General features: G+C 43.4%; 1 protein-coding gene across 1 annotated transcript in view; it reads left to right on the top strand.

The window, feature by feature from the left end:
* Positions 1 to 455: 455 nt before the first annotated feature.
* Positions 456 to 17,368, top strand: part of Fntb (farnesyltransferase, CAAX box, subunit beta) — an 85,261-nt gene continuing 68,348 nt past the window's right edge. Inside the window, exon 1 of the mRNA XM_076921934.1 lies at positions 456 to 684. Coding sequence (XP_076778049.1) covers positions 541 to 684 — 144 coding nt within the window. The 5' untranslated portion in view covers positions 456 to 540. The remainder of the gene's footprint in view (positions 685 to 17,368) is intronic.

Here is a 17,368-nt window from a genome sequence, read left to right as displayed (position 1 = left end):
CCTTTATGGGAGAAAATTACAGTATTCCACTCCTCTATCTCTGAGTACCGAGACCTGCAATTCTGCTAATTTACAGACCAGCTCAGGCTGGTCAAGGACCAAAAGAGGCTGTCAAGGACCCAAAGGTAATTTTATTAGTTAATAGCGTGACCGTCGCAATCAAGAGAGATGTCAGAAACGCTTTTTAAGTTACATTCTTTGGGTTCTTGAACAGCTGAAATCACAAACTCCTGCATTACAACTAGGCGAGAGCGAAACGTTGACGTTTTCTTTTTTTATTATTTGCATAACGAACTGAGGCATCCTAGATATCCTTTCTCGCGCTCTAGGAAGCTGAGCTCCTGCAGCAGCTCATCTGTCCGACGGGGGGCGGCAGTATCCCAGTAACTCCTTGAAAATGTGTAGGTGGGAGGAGAGATTCGCGTTCAAAATCTTTTTGACTCTTCCGACTCTCCGTAGCGCCTTAGCCCGCTCGAGTTTCAATGCGCGTTGTTGCTGAACGAAGCTGAGTCCTATACAGCGCTCTCAGCTCTCCCGATCATGGCTTCTTCGAGTTCCTTCACCTATTATTGTCCTCCATCTTCCTCCCCTGTTTGGTCAGAACCGCTGTATAGTCTGAGACCTGAGCACGCGCGGGAGCGGTTGCAAGACGACTCAGTGGAAACAGTCACGTCCATAGAACAGGTGAGGTGGCAGGACTGGGCGAGGCGCCCGCGCGGGGCCTTCTGGGAGTAGGAGTCCCATTTGTAAGCTCGTCTGGGTGCAAAACTCTCCGTGGAACTACAACTCCCGTAGTGCACTGCGCCCCCGCCCCCGAGCTCTGGGCACCCCGACTGGGGCTTCCGAGTGGAGCGTTTGCGGGGCTTACTTGGGTAGGAAAGGGTTGTTGTCAGTGTTGGGTTTGGAGAACAGGACAGTACCTCCGTCCTCTCTGCTTCGGAAGTTGTAAAGAATCTTGTTCTGTGTCTGGAGTCCACAGCAGCCTGGGCGGACCAGGTAGCCCGCTCCGTTCTGTCTAGATGTCTTGAGGTTCTAGGACCGACCGCTCACTTTCCTTCACATGCTCGCAGTTTCTGGACATTTAGGGGACCGAATGGCCAGACTGTGGTCATGCCATCCCCAAATCGTTTTAATTTCTGACCTGCTGGTCAGGTTGAGGCCTACCTCCTGGTGGGTAACTATTTGAGCACTTGCTGTTGAACGCTAAGAATACAGAAAAACATAACAGCCCCTAGGCAAGAGCCTGGTTGGGCAAGACAGACTGGAAAACTGTATATTCGGAAAGAACAAAAAAATATCGAGTTTGAACTGCTTGTGATTCACTAAGGCCTAGAGTGTACCAGACATTCCATTTTGAAAAGTGTTTAAGGTGTGAGTAGTGAATTATAGTTTTCATTTTTCTCACTCTCCATTTGGAATTGTTCCCAAACTGGTTGTTGTAGAGTTGTTTACCCATCTGTTACCAGAAGTGGTCAGGATGAGTCTTGTCGCTAAGGAATAGGCATCCAGCCACTTACTAAAATAAGATCTTACTAAGATCAGGCTTAACTGTGGAGGGACCTGCTTCATCTTTCCTATCTAAAGCTGGGAGCCTCTATTTAGGCAAAACTAACTGCAAATGATGACTATATAAATTTTTCAATTTTTATGTGTGTGAATGTGTGTATGGCATGTTTGTGGGTGTTGATGCCAGGGCACACAATATGTTGGGTTCCGGAGATCCGAGTGAAGTTGGCAGGCTTGTATAGCGAACACCTCTAACCGATGAGCCATCTCGCTTGCCCTGAAGATTCATAACAGAACAAGGGATTGAGCACATGGTTATTCACATAGTAGCAGAGGGACTATTTTAATCTTTGAGTTTATGCCTTGTGGGCTTTAGGGTAATAAAGAAAATTTACATTTTGACTTCAGCTTTCTTAGTTAACTGTGTCCCACAGAAGTCTTTTACAAAACATTGCAAAGAAATGTTTCATCCGTGACAAAACCTTCAGAACCTTTGCAGGGTTTAGAGTGATTTGTTTGTTTGTTTTTGTTTTTTGAGGTGGGGTTTCTCTGTGTAGCCCTGGCTGCCTGGAACTCAGTAGACCAGGCTGGCCAGGAATTTACAGAGATCTGACTGCCTCTGCCTCTCAAGTTCTGGGATTAAAGGCATGTGCCACTACTGCCCAGTTAGAGTGGAGTTTCTGTAGTTGATAAGACTATGGCAAGCCTTTTTCTTTTGAAGTTACGGGGTTAAACAGGACACCCCCACCTTTTATATCCTTACTGAACTGACTTAGATCAGTAGTTCTCAACCTTCCTAGTGCTGTGACCCTTTAATACAGTTCCTCATGTTGTGGTGACTCCAACCATAGTTATTTTCATTGCTACTTCATAACTGTAATTTTTCTACTGTTATGAGTCGTAATGTAAATAGGGTGTTTTCCAACAGTCTTAAGGCGATTCCTGTGAAAGGGTGGTCATGACCCACAGGTTGAGAAATGCTGACTTAGCAGATAAGGGTATGCAGGATGCTAATGAAGAAAATAGAATCAGAGTTAAGTCTGTCACTTTACAAAAACATCTGTTTAGAGAGGTAACATCAGGAGTGTTTCTGATCTTTCTTCTTTGTATACTGCTGTCTTCTTTTTCAGTAGACTGCTGAAGTTCCTTCCTTGCTCGGTTCCTATAAGGAAAAGAACTTCTGAGTAGGCATAACGAGCAATATAAAAATGGACACAGGATGCTCTGAAAAGGACCAGGCCAAGGCCAGGGCTGGGGAGGATGTTAGGTCCTCATAGGTTAGTATAGAGTGTCTGTCAGATGCAAGCCCAATGGTATGATAGAGCCTTATGTTTTATGTCAGTATTCACTAGCTCACATTTTTTAAAAAAAATAATTATTTATTTAATGTATATGAGTACACTGTAGCTGTCTTCAGACACACCAGAAGACAGCATCAGATCTCATTACAGATGGTTGTGAGCCACCATGTGGTTGCCAGGAATAAAACTCAGGACCTCTGGAAGAGCAGTCAGTGCTCTTAACTGCTGAGTCATTCTCCAGCCCTCCAGCTCACATTTTAAAAGTCTAGGATGAAGAGTTGCAGTAAGAAAGAAGATGTGCTGGCTGGTTTGTGTGTCAACTTGACACAAGGTAGAGTTGTTAGAGAGGAAGGAGCCTCAGTTGAAGAAATGCTTCTGTGAGATCTAGCTGTGGGGTATTTTCTCAATTGGTGATCAGTGGGAGAGCCCAGCCCATTGTGGGTTGTGCCATCTCTAGGCTGGTGGTTCTGCGATCTATAGGAAAGCTGATTGAACAAGTCAGGGAAGCAAGTCAGTAAGCAGCACCTTCCAGTGGCCTCTGCATCAGCTCCTGCCTCCAGCTTTCAGCCCTGACTTCTTCCAATGATGAATTATGATCTGGAAGTGTAAGCCGCCAAATAAACCCTCACTCTCCAATTTGCTTTTTGGTCGTAGTGTTTTGTTGCAGCAACGGAAGCCCTGACTAAGACAGAAGATAATGTGATATTTCATTCTCATGGCTTCCTCTCCATTTTAATAATCACCACATTGACCATTCATTTGGTTCTAGCTGAGTGCTAAATGCTCTCCGAATGTTCTTCGGACATTGTGTCACTTAGTCACATTCTGACAGAGAAGGCAGAGGCTCAGAGAACCATCTTGTTGCTGGTTAACAACGCAGTCATCAGAAATAACATTTGCTTGGAGGAATTGTTTACAGAATGTACTGTTTGAATCTTTTGGGTTTGACCAAAACTTCCTCAATGATTTACTGACAGCTCAATTTTGTGTTGTGACAATAAGGACCAATGCTTGCATTTGCTTTCTGTCTCATTTGGAAACTTCACTTATTAAACAGTAATTTAAGACTTTAATAACAGGAGTAAAATCTGCAAGGAGTGGAAAGAGCTCTTTCTCATGAGGCCTTCTGTTCTGTTCATTTTCTTTCAGGAAATTCTTGAGGGCTAGAGAGCTGGCTCAGTGGTTGAGAGAGCACTGACTGCTCTTCCAGAGGACCTGGTTTCAATCCCCAGGACCCCACAAGGTGGCTTACAGCTGTCTGTAACCCCAGGCTCAGGGCATCCAATGTTCTATTCTTACTTCCAGGAGCTCTTCATGTAGGTGGTGCACAGACATAACACCCATACACACAAACTAATAAAATAAAAATTTACAAAAAGAAAATCTCTTAGGTGCTAGATACTTCGCAGACACTTGGTGTGAGTCCGTGAACAATGGGTTTGATTTTTTTTTTTAAAAAAAGGAATCTTAAGGAAATTGCTCCAGGCCAGGGACTCAGCCAATTAAGAAAAGAAAAGCATGAGGGACCGGGGATGTTACTCGGTGGTAGAGCATGTGCTTAAACTGTGCAAGGCCTGATCTACGACCAATACCACGGAGAAGGGAGGATAAAAAGGAGTTTTCTAGAAACTTAAAACACAATAAGGCAAGGGTTGCCAAGGATATCATGCTTGATCTGATCGTGTTTGAAGTGTGTGAGGGGACAGGTCCTGAGTGGACCACGTGGATGAGCGTTCTGGCCTGGAAAAGCATGCAGAGAACCTGAGGTGGGCGTGTGCCAGCTGAGGACAGGCCAGGAGATGAGATGGAATCGTGTGTGGCCCATGGCTTCTGAGTTTGAAAGGGCCAATTGGGATGGGAAGCCACTGGCTGGAGAGCTTGCATTTACCAACCATACCACAGATCTTGAAGTTTGCCTCAGGAAGTAGATCTGTACTGACAGGCTCCCTTGTCTCTTGTGCTGGGTTTGAGCCATGAAATATTGCGAAGACAAGAGAGCAAAGGGCGAAATCAGTGGATTTCCTCGATCCTGCAGTGCTGCGACCTGAAGTTTTCCCAGACTTAAAGTCAGCCCTTCTTCAGGGCCTTCTCCACAGAGACCCTTACTCTCTCTCCACTCCTTCCCTTGCCACCTTCAGGCCTTTTAGCTGCCAGGACTCCGGAGTGGCACACTCTGAATCATAACTTAATAGAGTCCTCAGGTTACTGTCAAGAATTATATCGGTGGGTTGGGGGGCTGGAGAGATGGCTTGGCTGTTGAGAGCACTTGCTTCCTTTCCAGTGGACCAGACTTTGGTTCTTCATATACACAGAGTGGTTACAACCTTCTGGAACTCCTACTCCAGGGGTCTCTGAAGCCTCCGCTCTCCAAGGGCACCCACACTCAGGGGTAAATACTCCCCCCCACCCCCACACACACACGCAAGGGTTGGAAGGCTATTGCAGTGCTCTGGGTGAGAGGTGACAGCAGCTTACAGAGTGCCCGCTGTGCTTGTAACAAGGAATAGTTTGTTGGCAGTTGTGAAGGTCTATCTCTTGATAAGGATTTTGCCCAGAGGATGTGATGGCCAAAGGCCTTTTCTGAGTAGATAGCAAGGTGAGGTTATGCTATTAGTGTCTACCCTCATCAGTATCGTGCCATCAGAATCGTCTTATTACAGCCTGGTCTACAAAGAAAGTTCCAGAACAGCCAAAGCTACACAGAGAATTCCTGTCTCAAAAAAACAAAACAAAAGATAATTACCATTGAATATCTTATCCTAGGTTTAAGGACTGACTCAGGCTTAGTAGAACAAGTCTGTAATCCCATCTACTTGGGGGTTGGAGAGGGAGGTGAGGCAGGAGGATGGCAAGTTCAAGCCTAGCCTTCATTACCTAGTGAGTTCAAGGACAGCTTGGGCAATTTAGTGAGACCCTGTCTCAGACAGTAAAAAGGTCGGAGAGACAATGGGATGGTTCAGTGGATGGAAGTGTCTGCTTTGTAAGCCTAATGATGTGTGTTTCATCCTCAGAACTCATGGGAAGATGAAAGTAGAGAACCAACTGCATGAAGTTGTCCTCTGCTGTCCTCATGTGTGCTGTGGCTCTCTCTCTCTCTCTCTCTCTCTCTCTCTCTCTCTCACACACACACACACACACACACACACACACACACACCGATAATAAAATGAATATTAAAGAAGGAAGTTTCTCCTTTTTCTGAGTTCTTCAGCTTGAACTGTCTGGGTCAACCGAGATTAGCAAAAGAAACCACACAGAAGGTCATTAACATGCATCTCATGTTGACACTCAGACAAGTTAGTAACTCTCTAAGAGGTGACTTAGGCTTCTGACTTAAATAAGGTCTTTTACTGCTGTGACAGGAAGTGACCAGGAAGAAGACAGGAATCAGTAGTAAGGTTTGTCGTGCAGATTCACACTGTGCTTGGCAGGGGGAGGCAGGGGGAGGTAGGGGGAGGTAGGGGGAGAGGGAAGATCTGGAGTTATCTTTCAAGTTGGGAGGAGGTGGGTGGTGGAGGGAAGAGGAGGATGCCAGAGGGGGTAGAGAAAGATGATTTTCTTTAGAGATATAAGCTTCCTCTTATAAAGGAGCAACTTGTGCTCTGTTTTCAAAGCTTTGTCTGCTTTTGCTCAAAATAATCAGCTCAAAATAATCCTCATGCCAAAGAGGCTTATGGCCAGTGCTGCCTGCGGCGCCCACCGGCTCCTTCTGAGAAATGGGTTCTGGTCTCCTACAGACTTATTTTGGGGTGACATATTCTACTCACCTATATCCCTCAAATATTAAATTATTTGCCTAGGAAAATATTTGCTTCTTAAACATTAGAGAATTTTTTGTTATCCTTTCAGTTGAGAAGAGGAAAAGTATGGTTGGTAGTTTTAAAAAGTAACATTTGTGAATAAAGAAAGTACTTTATCACTTTTAAAAACCTTTTATGGCTTCAAAGAAGGTCGCACAAGCGTAAGGACCTATGATCAGGTGCCCAACACCCATGTAAAAGCCCCTACACTGGCGGTGCTGAGGCAGAAGGATCCCTGGAGCTCACTGGCCAGTTGTAAAACTAGTTGGTGAGCTTCAGGTTCAGTGAGAAAACTTGTCTCAAAAATAATGTGGAGAGTGATTGAGGAAGACACCCAGCACTGACCTTTGGCCTTTACAAGGCTCACAAGAACACACACACACACACCTTTTTTGTTTTGTTTTGTTTTGTTTTTTGTTTTTGGTTTTTTGAGACAGGGTTTCTCTGTATAGCCCTGGCTGTCCTGGAACTCACTCTGTAAACCAGGCCTGCCTCTGCCTCCCAAGTGCTGGGATTAAAGGCGTGCACCACCACTGCCTGGCACTCACGAACACACACACACACACACACACACACACACACGCACACCTTTTAATCTACCAAACATGAGCATGTATCAGAATTCCTAATGGTTTGTTAAGAACTGGTGGATGGACTCCACCCTCATAGGCTCTGAGTGTGTAGGTCTGTGCTGAGTGCACGGAGCTCACGGGTCTCACTAACAGCCTGGTTCCCAGCTTCTGGGATGTTAGTTTTCTAGCACTGTTCTCACTGGGAGGCCTCTTTGTACTCTTCCTTTTCATGCTCATGTTTAAAGAGTGTGGGTGTATTCTAGACACCTACAATATAGAGGGGGGATGACAGTATTTTTTTTTTCTTTTTTTTCTTCTTATTTATTTATTTATTTATTTATTTATTTATTTATTTTTTGGTTTTTCGAGACAGGGTTTCTCTGTGTAGCCCTGGCTGTCCTGGAACTCACTCTGTAGACCAGGCTGGCCTCGAACTCAGAAATCTGCCTGCCTCTGCCTCCCAAGTGCTGGGATTAAAGGCGAGCACCACCACTGCCAGGCGACAGTATCATTAAGAAAAATATTTCTTTCCTTTTTTTCTTTTTTTTTTAAATTTTCTTTTGGCATGTGTGTAGGTGCACCTGTGGAGGCCAGAGGTTGGCCACATGTCTTCTTCCTCTGTCATCTTCCACCATGTTTTAGTCACTGTTCTATGGCTGTGAAGAGACACCATGACCACACAACTCTTATGAAGAAAGTGTTTAATTGGGGGCTGGCTTACAGTTTCAGAGTTCATTATCATCTTATCATCACAGTATGGTAGCATGCAGGCAGATAATGGAGCAGTAGCTAAGAGCTAATCCTGATCCTAAAGCAGAGAGACTGGGGGAGAGAGAGAGAGAGAGAGAGAGAGAGAGAGAGAGAGAGAGAGAGAGACTGAGACAGACAGATAGACACACACACACACACACACACACACACACACACACACACAGACAGAGAAACTGACATAGACTCTGGATTTGTCTTGGGCTTTTGAAACCTCAAAGCCGAACCCCAGTAATGCACTCCCTCCATCAATGCCACACCTCTCAATTCTTCTAATCTTTTCAGAAGTGCCACTCCCTGTCAGCTGAGCATTCAGACACGTGAGCCTTTCTTTCTTTCTTTCTTGGACCATTCTTTTTCTTTTTAAAGATTTATTTAGTTTTTGTGAGTACACTGTAGCTGTCCACAGACACTCCAGAAGAGGGCATCAGATCCCATTACAGATGGTTGTGAGCCACTGTGTGGGTGCTGGGAATTGAACTCAGGTCCTCAGGAAGAGCAGTCAGTGCTCTTAACCACTGAGCCATCTCTCCAGCCCCTGGTGGGGGGAGGCATTCTTATTAAAACCATCATATGCTTTTTTTTTTTTTTTTTTTTTTTTTTTTTTTCCCCACTATAGCTACAGTGGCTGGCCAGGGTCCCCAGTTTGTGCTTTTTCTTCAGTTCCATAGAGCTGAAGCAATCAATATACCGCTGTGCCTGGCTTTTATGTTGGTGTTGCGGTCACAAACTCAAGTTCTTGTGCTTCTGTGGCATACTCTTTAAGCTGTCTCTCCAGCCTGAGAAAATATTTTATTGTTTTTTGAGACATGGTCTCACAATGTAGCCCTGGCTATCCTGGAAGTCACTATGTAGACGACTTGGCCTCAAAACCTACAGAGATCCACCTGCCTCTGCCTCCTGAGTGTTAGAATTAAAGGCATGCACCACCACACTTGCACTTGGTGAGAATATTTCTTCATAATAAAATATAGTATAATAATTATTTTTATTGTTTTCTGATAGTTTATTATAAAATTTTGAACATAGCGAAGTTAAAGAATTTCATGGTGAAAACCAATATACTTACCATCTAGATTCTTTTGTTAACATTTTTTTTTTTTTTTTTTACTTCTTTAGGGGGCAGACTGGGGTGAAAGATTTGAGTCAGGATCTTGTAGCTTAGGCTGACTGTAAATTCCTAGGCCTCTGTGTCTGATTCCTGTGTGCCAGGATCACCCTGCTGCTTCTGGAATCTTTCCCCTTTTCCTTCTCATGGCATTGGGGTTGAACTCAAGGCCTACACTCAACACTGACCGGAACCCAAACTTATCTGTCTTTTATCTTATGTTTGTTTGTTTGTTTGTTTGTTTGAGACAGGGCCCCACTGTGTATCTCCAGCTGCCTGGGACGAACAGGTAATCCGCCAGTCTAAGTTTTCCAAGTATTGGGGTTACAGGCATGCACCACCATGCCTGTGACTTCTACCCATCTTTTTTTTTTTTTTTTAGTGAATTTCAAAGTAAGTTGCAGATGTCAAGACAATTCTTAAATACTCATTAACTGGAGTTTATTATTAACATATAGTTCATGCAAGATGTAATTTATACAGAGCAAAATCTGCATATAATAAGAGTAACATTTAAATGTGCACTCAGTTTGGCAGGTGCTCATTCCTGTGTACCCAAACCATTGTCAAGATTTAACATTACGGGGGTGGGGAGTGGGGGGGTGGGGGCGTGGGGGGGTGGTGGGGGGGTGGGGACGGGGCGCACGCCTTTAATCCCAGCACTTGGGAGGCAGAGGCAGGCGGATTTTTGAGTTCGAGGCCAGCCTGGTCTACAGAGTGAGTTCCAGGACAGCCAGGACTACACAGAGAAACCCTGTCTCAAAAAAAAAAAAAAAAAAGATTTAACATTACCGTCAAACCAAAGCATCCCGTAATGCTTCTTCCTAGTCAGTGACCACTCCTGACCCCAACCCCAAAGGTAACTGACGTCTGATTTAGAAGAAAAAAAAATTTAGCCTCTTTTAGAATTTTATCTTTTCCTAGACGTGGAAATTAATCTCTAGGGATTAATCTTCTGCACTGTGTAGTCCTACATAGTCTAGAATTCACTAGACCAGGTTGGTCTGGAACTCAGAGATCCATCTGCTTCTGTCTCTTGAGTGCTGGTATTTAAGGTATGTGATGTGGACTGGAGAGATGGCTCAGCGGTTAAGAGCACTGACTGCTCTTCCAGAGGTCCCAAGTTCAATTCCCAGCAACCACATGGTGGCTCACAACCATCTATAATGGGATCTGATGCCATCTTCTGGTGTGTCTGAAGACAACTACAGTGTACTCATATACATAAAATAAATAAATAATTTTTAAAAAAATGTGAGCTGGAATACTGAGTGTGGTGTGCTTCTTAAGGTCATTCACTTTCTTCAGAGTTGTGAAATAGCAGAGGTGTGGAAGATACAGGTGTTTTCTTTTTTTTAATATGTGTACTTACATGTATATGAACATACATATATTTTATATTCTTACAAGTATATCTATGTATGATTTTGTCCTGAAAATTTTTTGGGTGGTGGGGGTTGGCTGAAGACAGGGTTTCTCTGTGTAGCTCTGGCTGTCCTGGAACTCATTCTGTAGACCAGACTGGCCTCAAATTCACAGAGATTATGTGTCTCTGCCTCCCAAATGCTGGGAGTAATGTGTCACCACCACCCAGCTTTGTCCTGAATTTTTTAAAGCAATTTGAAGGTGTTGTCTCCTAAGGATGACTTTCTTCTATATAAAGGTAACAACATCATGGCTAAGAAAAGAAAAATAATTCAGTAATGCCATCTAGTATCCAGTTCATGTTTAATTTCCCCTACTGTCCAAAGATTTAATAGAAAAATAAATTGTATGTACTTACTTGTGTGTATATGTAAGCAAGAGCTTGTGCACACGAGTCACAGTGTGTTTGCGGAGGTCAGAGGCCAACTTGCAGGGTCAGTTCCTGCACTCACGAGGGTCTCAGGGATTGAACTCAGGTGGTCAGGCTTGGAGGCATGTTCCTTTACCCAGTGAGCCATCTTACTAGCCTATGTTTTATTGTTTTGTTTTTGTTTTTAATAGCCTTTGGTTATCTATTTAAATTGGATCCAATAAAAGCTCAGTTATTTGGGGCCATTTTTGAACAGTAAAGAGCTGGTCTCTAGGGAATTAATCTTCTGTGCCTGATCCTGGCCTCTCTTGTAATCTTGTCATGTAGCTGTGTTTCTGAAGGAGATCAGATACTCGGAACTCCAGCCTTTTCCTGAGAGAAGTGGCTCGTGTTCATTTACATGGCTGTGAACGAACAGTGTGCTCTGCTCTGGGAGACAGCTGTGGGCCCTTTGCTGTTTATTCAAAGAAAAGGATCTGTTGCTGTGGGACTGTTGAACAGCCTTCCCATGCTATGGGCTGGTAACTGCCGGTGGGGATTTTTATGTAGAAGGGAGAGATTAATAGAATGGCGGGATTAAAGGGAAGCAGGGAAATTAAAGAAAAAGTGAGAGGTCAGAGGAGGTACACATGTTTTGGCATCCCTGGGCTTTCTTCTTTTTGTGTGTGAAAATCCCTGTATTGAAAGGTTTTTATTGTTGTTTTCAGATTTCAGGTTTCAGAGCCACAGAGTTTTCACAATTCTTCATGACTTTAGACAATGAAACAGTAACAGCAACAACAGCCAATCACCTCCAGACCCTGAATATTTCTGTCTTTTTATTTATTTTTGTGAAGTGCTGGGGAGTTGAGCCCAAAGCCTCATGCATACTAAACAAATACCTTTACCATCCCAAGCCTAGTTCACCTGTGTTTAAGATGTGTGTGTGTGTGTGAGAGAGAGAGAGAGAAAGAGAGAGAGAGAGAGAGAGGGAGAGAGAGAGAGGAACAGAGAGACAGAGAAACAGAGAGAGAGGAACAGAGAGACAGAGAGAGAGAGAGGAACAGAGACAGAAACAGAGAGGGGGGAACAGAGAGACAGAAACAGAGAGAGAGAAAGAAAGAGAGAGAGAGAGAGAGAGAGAGAAGGGAGGGGGAATTGTGTGTGTGTGTTGCGTATATGTGCATTTGTGTGTGCAGGTGCCTGTGGGTGAGAGTGCCTGTGGGCACTGGGGTGGAGACCCAGAGTGTCCCATCACTCTCTACCTTATTTTGAGGACGCTCCATGAACCTGGAGCTAGGCAGCCAGCAAGCCCTGGTAATGTTCTTGTCACCATCCTGTAGCCTTGGAGTATGTTGGGGGATCACATCCAGCTTGGTATGTAGGTGTTGGGATCTGAACTCTCATCTTTGAGGTTGCACAGCAAGTGATTTTACCCACTGACTCCTCTCTCCAAATTGAAGATTAAATTATTATTATTATTATCATTGTCAATATCAGTATCATTGGTTTTTCGATATAAGGATTCCTCTATGTAACCCTGGCTGTCCTGGAACTTGCTCTGTAGATCAGACTGGCTTTGAACTCACAGAGATCCACCTGCCTCTGCCTCCTGAGTGCTGGGATTAAAGACATGTGCCACCACTTCCCAGCAAACTAAACTATTTTTAAAAATTTAGATTTATTTATTTTATTTTTATGTGTATGAGTGTTTTGTTCACATGTATGTGTGTGCACTTTATGCCTGCCTGGTTCCTTCTAAAGTTACCAAAGGGCATTGGGTTCTCTGGAACTGTAGTTAGGGACAGTTGTGAGCCACCATGTAGTTGCTGAGACAAGAACAAGTGCTCTTAACTACTGAACCATCTCTCCAGCCTCTAAACTGAAGACTGTAATAATTTGTTTATTTTTGAGACAGGGTTTCACCATGTAGCCCTTGGTGTACCTGGAGCTTCGTATGTAGACCAGGCTAGCACTGAGCTGGTATTGACTTTTTTCTCTGCCTCTCAAGCATTAGAATTACTGGTACATGACACCATGCCCAATATGTCTTAATAAAAATTTAAAAGGAATTTGTCTGTCATTTCTTCCCTAATCCCATCCCACAAAGTGCATTTCTCATTACACTGGTGGGTTGGAGGTCCTCAAGGCCATATTTATTTGTTGTTGTTGTTTTAATCATTTACTTCATTTTATTTTATGTGCACTGGTGTTAGGGAGTCAAATCCCTTTGAACTGGAGTTACAAACAGTTGTGAGCTGCCATGTGGATGTTGGGAGTTTAACCTGGGTCCTCTTAACCACGGAGGCATCTCTCCAGCCCCGTTTTGTTGTCTTTAAATAGGGTCTTACTATGTAGCCAAGGCTGGTATTGAACTTGTTATGTAGCTGAAGTCAAATACCCAGCCTTCCTAGTGCCACCATTCCCAGCCACAAATAGAGGTTTATTAACATGTGTGAACATACACACATCTGGTGAGGAGTAGCCCAGTGGGGTGGTTAGAGCCTGAGGTAAACAAAGGAAGAGCAGTTTGGGTAGACAGGTGGCAAGGTGTGGGAAGATAGCATTATGGCACTCAGGTCTATAAATGTGTTGCCTCAGTTTCCCTATATTGCAGAGAAACAAGAGAACAAATTAGTAAAGGAAAATGGATTTATTTACAGTTTGGCCAGAACTGGGGAGAGAAAAGTTCTTAAGATTCTGTCTGCTTTTGATGCAGCAGTGTTACAGCTTTGTAGAAAAGATGAAAGGAGACTTGTGGTGGCTTAGCTGTGAGGTGAGGTGGCAGAACCAACCAGTCTCTCCTGGGGGAGGGAGTCCTCCGTCCTCCTCCTCTGCCTCCTCCTCCTTGTCCTTCTCTTCTTCTTCCTCCTCCTCCTCCTTCTCCTTGTCCTTCTCTTCCTCCTTCTCTTCCTTTTCCTCCTCCTGTTTCTCCTCCTCCTTCTCCTCTTGTTCCTCTTGCTCCTGTTTCTCCTCCCCTCCCCCTCCCCCTCCCCCTCCCTCTCTTCTTCCTCTTCCTCCTCCTCTTCTACCTCCTCCTCCTCCTCTGGCTCCAGGCTTCAGCCTGTTCTCTCCCAGCAAGGGATTCCTGCAGAAACTAATTCTCTTTAGAGTCCGTTGACTGGGGGTTCCTGTTTCAGTGCAGTCTCTCTTCTCCTCGTCCATTCTTCAATCCTGAGGATTTGGGATGCTCTGTTATCTGTTGGTGGCTTGGTGTTAAACATTCTTGAAATTTGACTTGCGTGTGCCTGAAAGAAAGGTCTGCAGCAGAATGCAGCAGCCAGTTAGAAGGCCCTCAGTGTCAGGTCACCTTCGTAAGAACCCCTTCTCTGTAACCTCTGGCCTTAGTGACTCTCAGAAGGGTTGGCACTGGGGACTCCATTTTGACTGACATTATGCCCCTTGCCTTGGAACAGTTTTTCTATAAAGACACCACTGCTAAAGGCTTGTGGTTTGCTTTTAATTCTCCCTCCTTGGTGTGATGAGGCTTTTGCCCTTTGATCTGATCTATGTTGGGGGATGGGGGTGGGGAGAAGTATGGCAGGCAGGCAGGTAGGAAAACAGACGGTGTCAAAGGCCTCTCTTTTTGGGTCAAGCATAAGCAACTGTTGAGAAAGTTGTGCTTTTAGGCTGAGTTTTCCTGGAGTCTCCTGAACTTTTGTCAATTCTGAGTCCCTTTTCAATCAAGATCAATTGACTTATTATAATTGGGGGTAGATGAGCCAGGTCTCACTAGCCCTGGCTGTCCTGGAACTTACTCTGTAGGCCAGGCTAGCCTCGAATTCATAGAGCTCTGCTTTCCTCCACCTTCCAACTGTTGGTATTAAAGGATGTACCATCACACTCAGCTAAAGATCTACTGCGGCATGTGTGTGTGTGTGTGTGTGTGTGTGTGTGTGTGTGTGTGTGTGTGTGTGTGTGTGTGTGCGCGCGCGCGAATATATGCATACAAAAGTCCAATTAGGCCAGAAAAGGTCATGGGATATCCAGGACTAAGGTTACAGGCAGTTATGAGCCACCAAATGTGGTTGCCAGGAAACCCACTTGAGTCCTCTAGAGGGGCGGCAAATGCAGTTAATAACTGCAGAGCTGTCTCTCCAGCCCCTTAGCTCTCTTATTTGAAGGCTCAGCTGTAAGTATGGCCTCCTGGTGCCTATTAAATACACTGGTTCCTAATAGAAAAAGATTGCTTACCTTTTTGTAGCAGAGTATCAACAGACAACAGCTGAAAAAATATCAGAAAAACTTTACAAAACAAAACCAAAGAAAATGTAGCAATTTACAAAAGAATCTAGTTATTTTCACTTAAGTGATTGATCAGGATTTGCATGGTCAGTGTTCAATCGTTTTGGCTATTGGAGCTTGGAATGCACAGTGCTTGGCCATAGCCAATTGTCTGCACTAAAAAGTGATGATTATAATTAGAAACATGCTGTATACAGTTGTAGCTGAAAAACCACGAAAAAGGAATAAAAAATTTTAATGATAATTTTATCATGTTGTATCTGTCATATATATATATAGTGAAATATTTTTAACATATGGATATGTTATAGCACATTTTTTGGTTTTTTTTTTTTTTTTTTTTTTTTTTTTTGTTTTTTTCAAGACAGGGTTTCTCTGTGTAGCCCTGGCTGTCCTGGAACTCACCTGTAGACCAGGCTGGCCTCGAACTCAGAAATCTGCCTGCCTCTGCCTCCCAAGTGCTGGGATTAAAGGCGTGCACCACCACTGCCCGGCATATCATAACATTTTAAAAAGAATTATTCACTCCATAAAATTGTTTATTTTATGTATGTGAATACACTGTAGCTCTGTTCAGAAGAGGGCATTGGATCCTATTACAGATGGTTGTGAGCCATCGTGTGGTTGCTGGAAATTGAACTTAGAACCTCTGGAAGAGCAGTCAGTGCTCTTAACTGCTGAGCCATCTCTCCAGCTCCCATAAGAACATTTTCTGTTACATACAGAAATATAAATACAAATTTGAGGTGGCTAGATGGGTAGCTCAGTGGTTAGGAACACTGGCTGCTCTTCCAGAAGATCTGGATTCAATTTCCAGAACCCACATGGAAGGCCACAACTGTCTGTAATTCTAGTTCCAGAGGATCCAGCATCTTCTTCTGGCCTTCAAGGGCACTTCATGTGTATGTACAGACATACATGCTAGCAAAGCGCTCTCTCTCTCTCTATCTATCTATTTTATGTGTGTGTGTGTATGTGTGTCTATAGCTATCTTTGAGCCTAAAGAGTATAGAGACTCCAAATCTAATGTTGCCTTTTTGTGACTTTTCATCTTAGTAATTTTTATTACTTTTATATTTAATTAGGTATTAAAATAATTAAACTCAACATTGTTTGTTGACAAAACGTATATTATCTATTAGCATTGAATGAGTATTGAGTAGCAACTTCACCATCTCAATAGCAAGAATAGTCCATCTCAGCATGATAAAGTTTATGTAGATTTCAAGTGGAGCAATATCTAGAAACCATGTAACAATATCTTTCCACATAGAGCAGTGGTTCTCTCTTTTTTTGTTTGTTTGTTTTTCGAGACAGGGTTTCTCTGTGTAGCCCTGGCTGTCCTGGAACTCACTCTGTAGACCAGGCTGGCCTTGAACTCAGAGATCCGCCTGCCTCTCCCTCCCAAGTGCTGGGACTAAACCCGAGCAGTGGTTCTCAATATTTCTAATGCTGTGACCCTTTAATACAGTTCCTCATGCTGCGGTGGTCCCCAACCATAAATTATTTCACCGCTACTTCATAACTGTCACTTTGCTACTGTTATGGATCGTAATGTAAATATCTGATATGTGACCCCTTCTCAACCCAGAGGCTGAGATCTGCTGATGGAGAACCACCCTTAATCTTCCTTTATTGTCTATTAAATTTATGTTTTAAGTTTTCTCAGCAAAAAGTTTGGAACTTTGTCTCAACATTTAACAAAATATTTTAATAAAAGTATTAGTTACTTTTCTTTTTGGTAAGATCTAATAGCAGTCCTTTTACCTATTATATAGAGTAACAAAAGTTTGTCATGGGGCGGGGGATGTAGCTCAGTTGATAAAGCGTTTCCCTAGCAAAACTTGGGGTCAGTCTCTCATAAGCTGTTGATGACTACCCATGCCTGTGATCCCATCATATGGGAGAGGGATGCAGGAGGGTCAGAAGTTGAAGGTCATCCACAGATACTTAGGGAGTGTAAGGCCAACCTGGACACAGGAGACCCTGTCTCAAAAAAAAAGGAAAAAAAAAAAAAGTGTACCTGGATGTTGAATGTTACTGTTTGTTGGGTTTGGTACTTTCTCCGTCATGAGAGGGAAATTAAATATAAATATCTTTGACAAAAACATATTTACATATTTTTATATAAGACAGCCTTAATACAAATCTCATATTTACTAATTATACATAAAAGAATATTATAGAGAAGAAACTTATAGCTGCAATCTAACGAATGTATTTAATGTATACCATTTATCTATTTTGAATTTACATGTATTAAGATTTTTAAAAATTATGTGATTTTTATTTGT

Source organism: Arvicanthis niloticus, chromosome 23 (assembly GCF_011762505.2).
Source record: "Arvicanthis niloticus isolate mArvNil1 chromosome 23, mArvNil1.pat.X, whole genome shotgun sequence".
In the NCBI taxonomy this organism is placed as follows: Eukaryota; Metazoa; Chordata; class Mammalia; order Rodentia; family Muridae; genus Arvicanthis; species Arvicanthis niloticus.
Note: the sequence above shows the minus strand (reverse complement) of the source record. Positions and strands in the feature narration are given on the sequence as shown.